This window comes from Hibiscus syriacus, unplaced genomic scaffold (assembly GCF_006381635.1).
Source record: "Hibiscus syriacus cultivar Baekdansim isolate YM2019G1 unplaced genomic scaffold, ASM638163v2 tig00116996_pilon, whole genome shotgun sequence".
NCBI classification, from domain to species: domain Eukaryota; kingdom Viridiplantae; phylum Streptophyta; class Magnoliopsida; order Malvales; family Malvaceae; genus Hibiscus; species Hibiscus syriacus.
This window is the reverse complement of record NW_024063512.1, coordinates 3,515,996-3,529,871: the sequence shown is the minus strand read 5'-3', so window position 1 is coordinate 3,529,871 and position 13,876 is coordinate 3,515,996. Positions and strand designations below refer to the sequence as shown.

The 13,876-nt window shown below is 33.5% G+C and overlaps 2 protein-coding genes and 1 long non-coding RNA gene across 3 annotated transcripts; 2 read left to right on the top strand and 1 right to left on the bottom strand.

Moving 5' to 3' along the window:
* Nucleotides 1-99: 99 nt before the first annotated feature.
* LOC120193667 lies at nt 100-4,328 on the bottom strand. The gene is made up of 5 exons (XM_039196105.1): nt 4,005-4,328; nt 2,931-3,008; nt 2,769-2,853; nt 1,402-1,490; nt 100-558 (listed from the first exon to the last, which is right to left on the bottom strand). Exons 1-5 carry the CDS (start codon nt 4,299-4,301, stop codon nt 415-417), a joined length of 693 nt encoding a protein of 230 aa, XP_039052036.1. The 5' UTR covers nt 4,302-4,328; the 3' UTR covers nt 100-414.
* An 870-nt stretch (nt 4,329-5,198) lies between these two features.
* LOC120193717 lies at nt 5,199-7,158 on the top strand. The gene is made up of 4 exons (XR_005522885.1): nt 5,199-5,326; nt 5,467-5,555; nt 6,974-7,036; nt 7,130-7,158. It is a non-coding gene; the product is annotated as an uncharacterized LOC120193717 (long non-coding RNA).
* Nucleotides 7,159-9,122: 1,964 nt separating this feature from the next.
* Nucleotides 9,123-12,239, top strand: LOC120193491 (NADH dehydrogenase [ubiquinone] 1 beta subcomplex subunit 8, mitochondrial-like). The gene is made up of 4 exons (XM_039195973.1): nt 9,123-9,320; nt 9,422-9,508; nt 9,624-9,719; nt 11,914-12,239. Exons 1-4 carry the CDS (start codon nt 9,183-9,185, stop codon nt 11,968-11,970), a joined length of 378 nt encoding a protein of 125 aa, XP_039051904.1. The 5' UTR covers nt 9,123-9,182; the 3' UTR covers nt 11,971-12,239.
* The last annotated feature ends 1,637 nt before the right edge of the window (nt 12,240-13,876 follow it).

Sequence of the window (13,876 nt, the reverse complement as noted above, 5' to 3'; positions counted from 1 at the left end):
GAACAATTTATTAAGCAAAATTAAAATTCATAAATACAACCAAAAGACAAACGAAAGCAAAGTTGAAACCCCAAGTCATGGTACTTACCCAATCACAGGCCTTCAAAGTCATTAGGTACCCGACAAGCCAATATACCCTATCTTTGGCCCTTTGATATCTTGCATAACAAGCACATAAAGAGTATTAGGAAATCTCTCATTCAGTAAAGTCCGTATTTAATAAGACTACCTAAAAGGCACACTAGCCGCCTTAATCAAGTACATGGCTGCCTACGCAGGACTTAAAATTTCCAATTCGGCATTTGACTTTCAAATTTTAATAAACCCGAAGAAACCAATACAAGACTAATCATCATTCTCCAGCAGACTGGATTCCCATGTAATTTCTTCTTATTGTGGAATCAATGGGTATAATTAGCTACCACTGCAGCTGACAATGAAAGGTTTGACAAAGTTGATGAATTCAGAGGTTCTGATTCCAATCTTCAGATCAACCTTGCCTCCCCCCAACCAGAAGAAATCGGGATTAAGCTTTACAATGGCTTCATCTAAAATTACCTGAAACCAGTTTAATTCTCCAGTTACTAGAACCATGATGAAAAACATTAAACCTTTTTCTCTGTCTTTCATGGTGCATACATGGGCATGGGCAATGTCATGCATATTAGTCTAATCAAGATGGATCATACCTCCAATGAGAAACATTAAAATTGATTTTCTGTTTCTTGAAGAAATTTGTAATATAGTTTCTCAGTTCTCATCACTAATCACCCCTTAAATTTACACCGTCTCAAAAGAAACATCACCCTAGCAACTAATTTTTTAATCTTAGGCTTCCATCACTCAGTTTACACAAGCTATCTTTGTATGCTAAAGGAATTTGCAGATATACAGACAACAAAACAATAATCTCTAGAAGTGCATTCTCAATGTGAAAGACTGGCGGTAAATGATTTGAGCTGACTTTAGGAACAATGGACCAACCCAAAAGCTTGCAGATAGATTAAAAAACTGGTGTCTATCTGTTGCTATGCTCAAATACATGAAACAGACTTGAAAACAACATAATTTTTACTGTTTGACTGTGCATACAAACCAGGCAAATGGTTCTAAGCATGAGAAGAATGGATATCTGCCCAGGCAACTAACACCTAGGGTCCTCATTTGATCATCCTACAGGACAGGCATTGAAGGAGATACTGTCTAAAAGACAAGTAAAGGTACCATTTTCATACGAAAAACCTCGTCAAAGCAATGAGATGTCTAAAAGAAAAATGAAATGACACTTTTTAGAAACTTCCTTGTTCCTTGCATTGAAGGAAGGGGAGGTAGAAAGAAAAGGAAAAACAATTAGATGTCATGTAAAGCAAGAATATAAAGGTTTGCGTAAAGAGCACTTACTGGAATGTCAGTTTGCATACCAATGCAAGTAACTGCATTGTGTTCATAGCCAGTCAACTTAATTGATGTCTCCTCGGGAGCAAGTCTCACTGAATTATTTAAAATAAGTAATAATTAACTAAATATTTTGGAGATCTCAACCTTAAAGAAATCTTCCAACCATATAGAGAATGATAGGAGAAAATATTGCACCAAAAGTTGAATGGTTTCTTCTTCCCAATATTAAAAAAATGGCATCCTTAAGGAAAACATTAATCATCAACTTGACCATCCAACAGAATAATAAAAAACTTTACAAGCTGGCATCTCATATCTTCATAGATGGTTTAATAAAATTCAAACAAATCGGCATTGCAGTAGAATCAAAAATAATGAACACCAGATAGCTTTATTAACATTGGCAGTCATAAGCATAAATGCACCTATTCGTCAACAACTTTTGCATACAAGCCAAAAATGTTACAGTGTATTGGTAACAGGCTAACAGCTTGCATTTTACTACTCTCTAGTTCTCTCTCAATTAATGATTCAGCTGATGCTGAAACTAGTCCTCGCCTTCTCGGCAAATGGCACTAAGTGAACCAATATATAGACCAAAAATGTATTGGTAAGATGGTGATAACTAGCAATTTATTACTCCATAGCTTCCCTTAATTAATCATTCAGTTCATGCTGAAACTAGTTAAATGACAATAAATGAACTAATTCCTGCCCCTGTTTAATTAACTAACTTTTTTCTGTGAGCGATGCAAACAGCTTAAGATTTTCAACTAGTTACGGTTGTATCTAAACTGACATGAAGTGCAGGCTACCAAATATAAGAAAACAAAGTTTGTGTTACTCATGGAAATAAGAATGTTATTACTATTCAAAATTCATTAGCTTCTCCAAACTGAAATAATGAAAAGGAAAGAGAATAAGACAACAATGACGAAGAAAGGTCTGTAAGACTCTTACAATCAATTTATAATATGATTCATCTTGAACAAATTATCAAATAAATAAGTTGACGAGAAAATAAGGGCAATTAGGACTCCATCACTCTTTGCACACAATGAGATTAATCAAGACTTAGGGCATCATGTATTAATACATGAATGATGTGTACTGGCACCAAGCTGCCAGAATATAACATTGAAACCAACTAAACTCAAATATGTCAGGATCTTTAAGTGTTATCTCTTGGCTTCTAGCCTGCTAAATTCATGTGCTTCGAATCTTCATTATAGTCAAATGTTCATGTTGGATCTTTAGGTATAAACACATTTCAAAAAAGCTAGAATAATCTAATAATAATTTCAAAGAAAATCCTTGAATTTTAAAGATGTCATTTTAACATAAAGAGGATTACAAACAAATAAACTTACAGTTAAATTTCTTCTTTGATATCTTGCCATTGTTGAGTGTGTAGAGAAAATTTTTGACAGTTTCAGCATTGAATCTAGCAGTATACTGCAATATGAAAGGGTGTAAATGTAAGATCCTTCTTATAGGGGCATCTTGTTGATACATAGAGAAAAGGAAGTTACCTGGACTACAACAACATAATACTTTGAATTGTTCCAATCACTACAGTCAATTACATTGGACGGGGCTTGAGTATTGACCTGAGCATACAAAGCAGCCTTAGTAAATAGTATGGTAGATCAAAATGTGCAAAATCAACTTATGGTCTTTTGCACTAGAAAATGAAAAGCCACCATAAAAATGGAAGGAGTGAAGGTAAGAGGCTGTCATGTTGAAAACAGAGAATATGCTCTGAATGCTTTGCAGTTTAACGTTTTAACTCTCTGCTAATACCCAACCACCAATAAAACCTTCTTCTTCAATCCACATGAAACTCCTAACAACAGAAAATGTTTATATTCAAACATGGACCAACTGTGAAAAAACCAAGACAGGAGGTACTGATGTATTTTTACATTTCATACAAATATGATGTTTAATGCTAAATGACTTCAAAAAGTGGGGAAATGGCTATAGTTCACTGCTCATATCAGAACTTCGAACCTATGATCATCCTAACACCATATTCTGTACAGAACTCATAAATTTCCACATGTACAAGGTGTATGACAACATGTAATATCAACTCAAAATTGCCCACCACGAGTTGGTGATCCAAGCTATATTTCACATTACAGCCACACGTCAAGTCACTAGCTCCGCAAATGCACAATACAAGCATTTTTAGTAGATTTAAAATGCATTTGCATTTCACCTCCTTAACTAAAGCAACCAACTTTTTCGCCTTCTGAACAACCAAAATCACATTCTCATGTCAGCTGCTTCACTACTTCAAATCATCTTTCTTCAATGATGTAGTTCGGCATTGTAATGAAATGAATCCATGGCTAATTTTTAAAATAAAAATCTAGATGCACAACTTAATTGCTTCTCAATCTTAAATTTATCGCTAATTGCTTGAATCTAATAACAAAAAAGAAAAAGAAAAACTAATGACAAGGGAATACGAGGACTAAAGAAATTCACAGAGATTATCTCATGCTAAAAATCAAATCAGAAACTCGTAGCTAATTAAGAAAAAAATTACTAAATTGAACTAATTAATCAAATTGAAGTAAAATAGTATAATGACAAACCAAAACGATGCTTTTGCAAAGATGATGGACAGAGGCGGCGCCAAGGGCGTCGCGGCGGGATTCGAAAGGCCAGTCATAATAATCGGAGGCGACTCTCTTGAACATGAAGTCATTGACGCCATTCGACCGTAGAATATTGAAAAGGCGAGATTCGACATCGGCGCTGGTATAGCCATTGGTGAGAGGAGAGGAAGAAGAGATAGGTTCGGCATTTTGAGGCAGGTGAGAGAGCTCTAGCTTCAATATTCGTTCGAGGATTCGAGTCTGGACTCGCTCTAGCTCTGCCAACGCCTCCATTTTTACAGCTAATGCTAGGGGAGGGAATTTTGGGGTTTGCCTGCGGTTTAAAGATGCGGGAGGTAGGGATTGTGTTATACAAAAGAGTAAATTACTCAATTCATCACTAAACTTTATTCTCACTCCTACTTTGGTCAATCAAGTCTAAAAGATTTCAATCTAATAATTAAACTTTACCCATGAAATCTTTTTGTTACTGATAAAGTCTGCTCGTGGTGCCTTATTATGATTTGATTCTAACATCGTACTCTTCTTGAGCAGCTTCCTTCCAACGTTCATTACACCTGACTTCGTTAATGGTTCTTGGTTCACAAACGCAAACTTGTGACTCAACCACATAATATACTTTAGGTTTTTTAATCCCACTTTTACATTGCGTCATCGTAGGATGCTGATTTTCCACCATAGATTGTAAATTTTACATCTATAATTGAACATTTTCATTCCTTTGATCATTCAAGTGAGACAAAGAATCATGTCCAACAATTTGCTCATTTAAAAAATCAGTATCCAACAATACGTGTAACGACCCGAGATACGAACCGCTACTCAAATCTTAACTTAAGATCTAAATATCGAAGTGTTAGTGTGTGTTAAGGTTTGTTGGACTTATAAGTTGGGCTTGCCTTGGGTTTGGTCTTGACCTAATTGTTATGAAAGTCTACACTTTAAAAGTCCATGAATTCTTAGAGGATTTAGGTTGTAATTATACCCTTAAAATGGATTAAATGAAAAAGTAGTTTGTCTGGATGTGTGGTTTTTGAACTAATAGCTGAGCACTAGGAAAAGGAAAAAAGAAAAAGGAAACTTCCCCCACGCCACTTTTGTTTTTTTTCTCTCTTAAGTTTTGTTTCTTCCTCTTTTATTCTCTCTTCCTTTTCCCACCCTTCTCCTTCATTGTTGAAGCTCAAAATTGTTCAAAACTCAACTTTTTATCTCTCTCTTGATAGATTAAGTTAAAGGTTATACTTCCTTACTTTGAGCTCCAAACCAAGCTCACCACCTCCTTGGAAGAATGGTGTAAGGTAATAGAGGGTTTTAAAAAGGGGGTTAGTGTTGAAGACACCATAGATAGTCTTAGCTCGTTTTTGTTATTCCCACATGACTTTCATCTTCTCCTTATCATTTTATTGTGTGTAAAAGCTTCCCCTTATTGTGTTGTTAGTTAAGATGCAAGGAGAGACTTCCAAAGCTAAGGAGAAGGGGGTTGTCATTGAAGGTTGAGGAAGGAAGTTTCTTTCTTGAAACTTGGAGGTGATACTCAACTTATTTGATGTGCTCCATGTATGTTGTAATGTGGTGCTTGGTTGCTTAATATGTGTATGTTGATTTGGTTATGAAATCTTTAAAGGTTGAAAAAAATAATAAGGATAATCAATAATGTAATTGTGGTTTACATGAGATCATAATATTATAAACTAGGTTATAATTTAGTTAAACTTCGTAAAGAAATAGATGAAACATTATGGCTTTAAAGGATAAAAAAAGAATTAGAAAGGAATACGAGTAGTGAAGCAGAAATAGAAGAAACAAACAGGAGGGAGATAGGGGTTTAAAGTTTTGGTGAGTTTAAGGTTCATATAAAGGAGGTCTAACTTACTATAATTTAATATATGATTAAAGAAAAGTGTTATTGAAAATGTTAATATATATTTTTAACATTTTCAGTAAAGTGTTATTTAAGATATTATTTTTTTATCGAAAATATTAATGTTTGACGCTATTTAAAATGTTATTTTTTACGGAAAATTAAGTAATAAAATTAATATTTTTGATAAAAAAATAATATTTTAAATAATGTTTCTTCCAAAATGATAAAAAAAATATTAATATTTTTATAGTGTATTTCTTTAATCGTATATTAGATTGTCGTACAACATAAATATCCGTTAATATATATTTGTTGTAAGTTACTAATAAAATAAATGTTTTAATTTTATTAGAGGGGCCCACGTGAATAAAATGAAGACAATGGCAGATTGTAAAATTGTAGGGGGAAATATCATGTTTTGCCTTTTTCTGTTTGTATGTTATTTATTTTAGTCCTCAAATGCTTTGTTAGGTATAAGTTTACATGTGTTTATTTCTATATTTTATAATTTAATCATGTGATTACCATAATTAGTATTATTTGTATGCTCTTTTTATTACTCTCTGAAATGATGAATGTGATTGTAATAGTAAGTATTAATATACACGACCTTATGGGTACTATTATTTTGAACGGTCTTTGTAGCGATCGGGAAAACAATATGGACACACATGATATTATGATCATACGACCTTAGTGGCGCGAGACTATCTGGATACCCAATATTTGATGCATACGCAACCCATCTGTTATATATATAAGCACTATTTCTGATTTTTATGTGACAACATCTTTATCTGATATGTGATATTTATATAAATATCATCGTCTATAATATTCCCTTCAGCTTGTGCAACAATTTGTGAACATGGTTTTGTGCTCACTAAATCCACTTTGTTAATGTTATTAACAAGTTTATAGGTGAGATCAATTTGTGTCTGTTTATCGGCTTGCATTACTTCTTTCATGTAGCTTGAATTGAATAGTTGTGTATTACTGAGTTTGCATATGTATTTAAGTAATTTATTTAAACGCATTTTAAATTATGGACAATGATTAATTTGTGTGTTATTATTTGAAGGTACTCGTGACTCTCTCAATCGTTCGACAGCTCGACTCAGCTCCTCTCGATCCGTTCAATCCCGTGAGCTAGTGATTACCCATATGATTCGTAAACCCTAAGGATACTCAAATTAAAATATTATTCCGATAATAACTCTGTTGCATTATGAATTAGGTTCGAGCACTGCTGCAAAGTGTGTCAAGGTAAGTGCTCAGTAGACTCCAATTGATTCCTTTTTGCGAGGTGTGTTCCCTATGTGATATATGATTGTTTTATTTGTTTTGAAATGTAATTTACCGAAGTTACTGATTTACTGAATCTTTTAACTGTTTGATATTATGATTTATTGATTTACTGTTTATGAAATATGATTGTTTGATAAATGTTATCTGGTTACTTATTGTCACTAGGAAATATGATTATGCCGATGTATGGATCATGAAATTTAATGCTTACTATGTGAACTATTTTATTGAGATACTGTTTGGGTAGGATTTTGGAGTATGGAGGTTCAACTCTAATCAATCTGGTAATTCCTTACGACCTAAGATGACTCTTGAGTAGACTTCGAGGTCCCAAGAACTTTCTTGGGTAGGCTCTCAGGCCCCAAGATACTCCCTTAGGTTGACCCCTATATCTAATGGGTATATGATAAGTTGGATGTAGTCTGGGGATTGCATTACGGTGTACGAGAGGAGGGTATTTATGAATTTTAAAATATAAACCTCATTGTTACTTTACAAAACGTTATTGAATTATTTTCTAAATACTTTTCTATGACATTTTATTTGTACTGTTGAAACATGCCGAGCTCCCTAGCTTACTTCCCAAACTTTCTCCCTTTCAGATGCTTTCGGATAGACACCCTTAACATGGCATTGGAAGGATCGACACATCACCTACAATATTTTTTATTGTGATGTTTCTATCTTCTAGTCTGCCTTTATTTGGTTACATGTGGCAATATTTTGAGCTACATATACTTTATGACATATACTTCTTTTACTGATGTCGTATAAATTGTTTTATTACTGGCTATTTACTATTTGGTGTTTTTCATGATATTTTACGCTTATATTAATGTTTTGGGTAATACCATGAATTTAAAATAGTAAAGGATGTTTTGAAAATTTTCAATGTAATCCGCTAGATCTAGTTGTAACGTAGATGCTAAGTCTAGGGGGTTACACGTCGACATCTTTTCAGAATTTCAGCAGCCAGCTTTTCAAAGTACAATATATTTTTACTTTTAGAGGGCATGTATGTCATAGGACCCTTTATGATTCAGTTTGTAACTCTTAATTTCATTGTTGGTTTATTTTGACATTTGTTATGTTGGAGCTCCACATTTTGTAAAACTGTTTCATTTATGTTTTGTTTTTTTATATATATTAGTATCATTTCAAACTATATTTTTATTTGTTTAAAAAAATATTTAACTTGGAACTTTAAGTTAAGATCACTCTAGTGATCCGAACGTGACTCCCTTAGACCTTTGGATATTTAGAGTCGAGTTTCGGGTGTTACAACACGTGGTTTGTTGTTCTCTTCCACCAACTAACTCAAATAGTTACCTTGTATAAATAGTGCCTGGTCTCTTATGAGGTATTACAGACTTATTAGTAAATGTGTGCGAATACCACCTCTATTTCCTCTCTTCTTTCTCACATATATGCTCTTAGTAATGGTTTCTAAATCATAACATCTCCTTCTCCTTCCCAATTATCCACCAACAATAAGCAAATAACACTAGAAACACAAGATTCCACAATTAAAAATTATTAATTTTAGTTTGTATAAATTGTAATTTTTAAATTTAATGTTATAACAATTTTATTTATGTATGTTTAATTTTTTTTCAAAACATACTTCTATATACAGAAAGATATAGATTAAATATATATATATATATGGGAAGGTAATTATTTCCAACAAATCAAAGTTAATTTGTTATAGTTTATATATAATTTTAGTTCTTCCATAATTTTTAAAACTGAATTAGATGAATTCATTTTTTAAATTAAATTCGGTCAGAATATTTAATAATTATTATTATCAGTAAATGGGTCGATATTGACGAGCTTATTGAGTATTGGATTCAATGGGCCTGTGGTTTTGAGTGTTACAAAGACTCCACCGCACAACACATACAATTTACCAAATTCAGAACTACTGTTTGGTTTCAGAGAAAGCGAAGGAAGAAAAATAAGAGAAAAAAACAGAAAGAATGGCAGGACGATTGAGTAACGTAGCGTCAAAGATCATGGGCGGAAACGGCATCGTTTCTCGCTCCGCTGCTTCCTCTCTCCGCCTCCGTTCCGGCATGGGTCTCCCTGTTGGCAAACACATCGTGCCTGACAAGCCTGTAAGTTTTTAATCTCTACAGGTTCCCTAATTCATTCCTGGACTATATTTAACCAATTAATCGAAAATCTTTAAATATTTTTACTTTTTTTGACGCTTCAGCTTCCTGTTAATGACGAGCTAACTTGGGACAATGGAACTGCCTTCCCAGAACCTTGCATAGATCGAATCGCTGATACTGTCGGAAAGGTAGGAAATTTTTCCTTGTGTGATTTTGGACTATTTGCAGAAATTGAGATTTCCCTCCCTCGTCTCCCTTGCTTATTCTTAGGTTTCATTTTATGTATTTATTTGCTGAGAATAGTACGAGGCATTGGCTTGGCTGTGTGGGGGTTTGAGCTTCTTTGCAGCGTTGGGAACACTAGCTTGGTGGAATGATAAAGCCTCTAAAATTCCATTTGTAAGTAAAAAACACTCTCAGATTTGATATCTGATTTTGCCTTGTTTCAGTTTAGTTTTCTTTATAGCTCGTGAATTTCTTCATGTGATGTTAATTTGTAGCTTGGTGGTGTTTTTGGTGTCCTTAAAATTTCGAAAAAGTAGATAAGTATGATATTGATTGAATCAAATGCCATGGCACCATAGTGTTCACGCTGGTTGTTTGCTAAGAAAAATTGAATCCATGCTCAAGTCAGTGGCGATCATAGAATTAGGGATATGTTAATCTGAATTATTTTTTTTATAACCATCATTATCTAATCTTTTAATCGGCCTAATCCGGATCGAGTACTACAGAGGCCTAAGCCTCCTTGCCCATATAGGGTTGTGGGAAAAATGATTTTCTCATATAAGACATCCACCATATTATTTCTTGAACTAGGGCTTCCTATTGGTCTGAAGACGCCGTGCACTCATGGGGTCTTCTCCGTTTGCCTGAAGACGCCATGCAGTCATAGGGTCTTCTCCATTTTACTGAAGACGCCATGCAATCGTGGAGTCTTCATATTTGGCTTGAAGACACATGGGGCATCTAGGTTCTTTGGGTTGGTACTGTGCAATTCACCATAGATGGGGAAATAATCCCCGAGTTGGATTATATTGGGAATTTTTTCCCACATCATTTACTCAGCCATTTTGCCCCTAATATGGGGTCAACCCTCCCAATCTGGTTTGCTCTATTCGTAAATGTCAGAATTTGAAGCTCTGACATTGCTTAAGGATGGTTGTTATCTGATTAATATTAACTACACATCATAACAAAAAATTGAAGATATTTGTTTGTAGAGGACTCAGTACTAAGGGTGAGTATTCGATTGAGTAGAGTAAAAGAATTTTGATTTGTCTAGTTGACGAGTCTTATTGATTTGTCGAGTTGAGTCTTATTTTACAACTCAAACTTTTTTTGAAATTTTTTTCTAATTGAGTTTAATCAATAGATTTTGAGTTGAGTTGACGAGTCCTATTTTAGAACTCAAATTTTATTTGAATTTTTTTTAGCCGAGTTTATGAAATTCAAGTCAAGTTCTTCATTTTTTTAATTTAATTGTAAATGTTTATAATGTTATCGTACTAATCGATTCCAATATAAACAGCTTTATATAACCATATTTGCTATACATATACCATGCAGAGACGAAGGATTCAGCTTGAACTTGAAAACTAATCCAATAATTACTAAAAAAAAATTAAGTTATTCGATTCCTATTTTGTAACTAAAACTTTATTTGAAATTTTTTCAATCAAGTTTATGAAATTACAAATCAAATTGAGTTGAAAAATTCGATTTTTTCGAGTTAGAGTTTTGTTCATCCCTACTCAGTACTCTAGCCTGTTTTCAACAATCTTTTATAACTCTAAGAAAGAACATTGCTCAAGTTTATGATGTAGGATCCATTTCTTTGGTTCTTGATTCCTTTTCCAATGAACTTGGAAACATAACCAGAAATGGCATTCCCTGTTTAACATTGAATTTTTTAGATGAGCCCTTGCCTTGGAATGAAGACTACTTTGGCTGCATGGCTTACTGTTCCACCAGCTGGAGTTTTATATTCATTAAATGTCCAGTTAGTAAAGTTGACAATATGTTTTGGGGTTTGTAAAAGGCACTTGTAGGATAGTTTCCCTTCATCCCTCTACTTGAGGGATGCAAAAGCACTACCATGTCACCTCCTCAGATATCTCAAATGGATTGTTCAGTAAATGATAATTACAATCTGTGGATATGCCTTTGGTTTTAATGATAGTGACTACAAAACAGCCAAACATAAGCTCTCTGCTCTAACCGGCAAATATATCATTTTGTTTTCATAATACTCCAATTCTGTTCTACTTGAGATATGGCCGATAAAATTTTAATCTGTAATGACTGCATCTGGTTGAGTGATCTCTGTTTTAGAAGGTTTATATCTTTCTATTTCATATATGGATTTAATTTCATTTGTTACTGAGACATCAATCTGCGTTTTGTACAGTGTGTCCTCTGTAACCACAAAAGTCCGTAGACAGAAGTGAATTTGATATACATTTCATAAATTGGTTTAAAACTATTGTTGCTTGCTAGGATTAATTAGTTTGTTCCACCTCTTCAAGTTGTGTTGCTTGCTACGTGTTTTGATACTTATGCTGATTGATTTTTTTATCCTACTGTTAACTAGGCACCTAAGGTCTATCCATATGACAACCTACGGGTGGAGCTTGGTGGAGAACCATAAGTTGATCCGTACAAGAAATTATACGGTGTCATTGTGTCACTCATTTTCCATGTGTTTCATTTACTTTTGGAACTCGACGGTTAAGTAATGTAAACTTGTGTGCTTTTTGCTGTAACACACATTTTGAACAAATGTGCATGGCCGTCTCATCATGTCGTCTTGGCAGACTTAAGATTATGATGTTCGTAAAGATCATCCGTGTACTTTTTTAATCACTTTGCCGATTTTCATGTTTCAGAATAAATGGTAAACAAGGTGATATTGCTTTCTGTTTCCTCTGAAATCATGTGTAGATTAGTTAGAAGCGTTTGGCCACAAAAGTGAGATTTTGATCTCGGGGAGACTCAATATGTTATAGACTTGATCATGGAAACTTGTAGGGAGAGAGCTACGAAAGGGTAAAAAAGAAAGGAAGGAAAAACCACTTGGCCGGGTAACAAGTTACAGGTTTTCTTGGCTATCTATATTTTGTTACCAAAAAACAGAAAAAAGCTGGACAGATTAATATATGCAGTAATAGGTTTTGATAACAAAGCTTTTTAAAATCATATTCATAGTTGAGTTACTATGGAGGTCAGTTCAAGGGATAATGAAGTTATAGAATGAAGAATGATGAAATCATAACCTAAATGACATATTTGAGTTTATTAGCATGTTTTATGATTAGTAATTGTACTATTGGAACCATTGAGTTTAAGACTTAGCACGTACGGTAGTCCTCACATGTTCTAAAATAAGTTTTCAATGCAGAACAATTGTGTCTTGGGGTTGCCCATGACTTGGAGGATCATTTGAAATGAGTCGGGAGGTTTTCAAGTATCGATTTTCCGTTTTTCTGACATGGGTGTCGAATTCGATGAGGTGGTTTCAAAACCAAAATTTTAGTACCTAAATTAAGTTTTGGGTTTCAATATTAGATACAAGTAGGGATGGGAGTGAGACTCAAACTCTACGGATTTTGACCCGTTCGACTCGGATTTTTTTTAAAAAAATCGGATTAGGTCAGGTTTTTTAGATGATATGTTCAGGTCGAATTAGAGTTTAGGGGTGAAAATATCCAACTTGACTTGAAAAAATATATTATTTTATATATTTAAGAATAATTGCAATAATACTCCTCTAAATATTATTTTTTCAATTAAATTCTTATTTTTATTGAATAAAAATAATATTTTTTTAATTATTATTTCGAGTCAAGTCGTGTTCGAATTTTATCTCAAAAAGTCGGGTTGAGTTCAGGTTGAGCTGAAGGTATATATTTTTCGAGTCGGGACGGGTGGAAGATATATAATTTTAGGGTTGGATCGACTGAAAACCCGACCCAATCCGATCCATATTCATCCCTAGATATAAGGGTTTCAATAATGGATATAAGGTTTTCGATACCGATCGTTTTGGATTTCGATAATGAATACATGTCTTTCGATAGTGATCGTTTTGGAGTTCAATGATGAATATAAGGTTTTCGATACTAACCATTTTGGATTTCGAAACCATAGGAGGGTTTTGAAACCCTCTTCCTTATTTTATTTGTGATACCTTAAAATTGAACTTTAAATTATTAAAAACAATCTTTAAACACATCTACATTTATAATATATTTAAATTGATTTTTTATAGTTATGTATATCCATTTACTTGAAATTCTTTTAATTTTATTTTTAGGGTGAATTACACAAATAGTTCCCTAACTATAAAATATTGTTTTGTTGAGTCCATAGATTATTACAATTTTCAAAATGATCATTCGATTATAGAGAATTCTTTGTTAAGTCCCTCGACTATTAAAAGTTACAAAATGGTTACTCGATTATTCATTATATTTCAAACTCATCATTTTCCGTTAAAAAATAATGGTCGTCTGAGCTGGACGTTAATATATTAATTGAGATATGATAGTTGTTTA

Excerpts from the sequence above, each read along its gene's own strand:
- LOC120193491 (XM_039195973.1), top strand. The coding sequence starts at position 9,183 with ATGGCAGGACGATTGAGTAACGTAGCGTCAAAGATCATGGGCGGAAAC. Across the intron at positions 9,321-9,421 it reads ACATCGTGCCTGACAAGCCT|CTTCCTGTTAATGACGAGCT; the intron begins GTAAGTTTTTAA and ends TTGACGCTTCAG. Across the intron at positions 9,509-9,623 it reads TCGCTGATACTGTCGGAAAG|TACGAGGCATTGGCTTGGCT; the intron begins GTAGGAAATTTT and ends TGCTGAGAATAG.
- LOC120193667 (XM_039196105.1), bottom strand. The coding sequence starts at position 4,301 with ATGGAGGCGTTGGCAGAGCTAGAGCGAGTCCAGACTCGAATCCTCGAA. Across the intron at positions 3,009-4,004 it reads TTTGCAAAAGCATCGTTTTG|GTCAATACTCAAGCCCCGTC; the intron begins GTTTGTCATTAT and ends TTGTATGCTCAG. Across the intron at positions 1,491-2,768 it reads ATCAAAGAAGAAATTTAACT|TGAGACTTGCTCCCGAGGAG; the intron begins GTAAGTTTATTT and ends TAAATAATTCAG.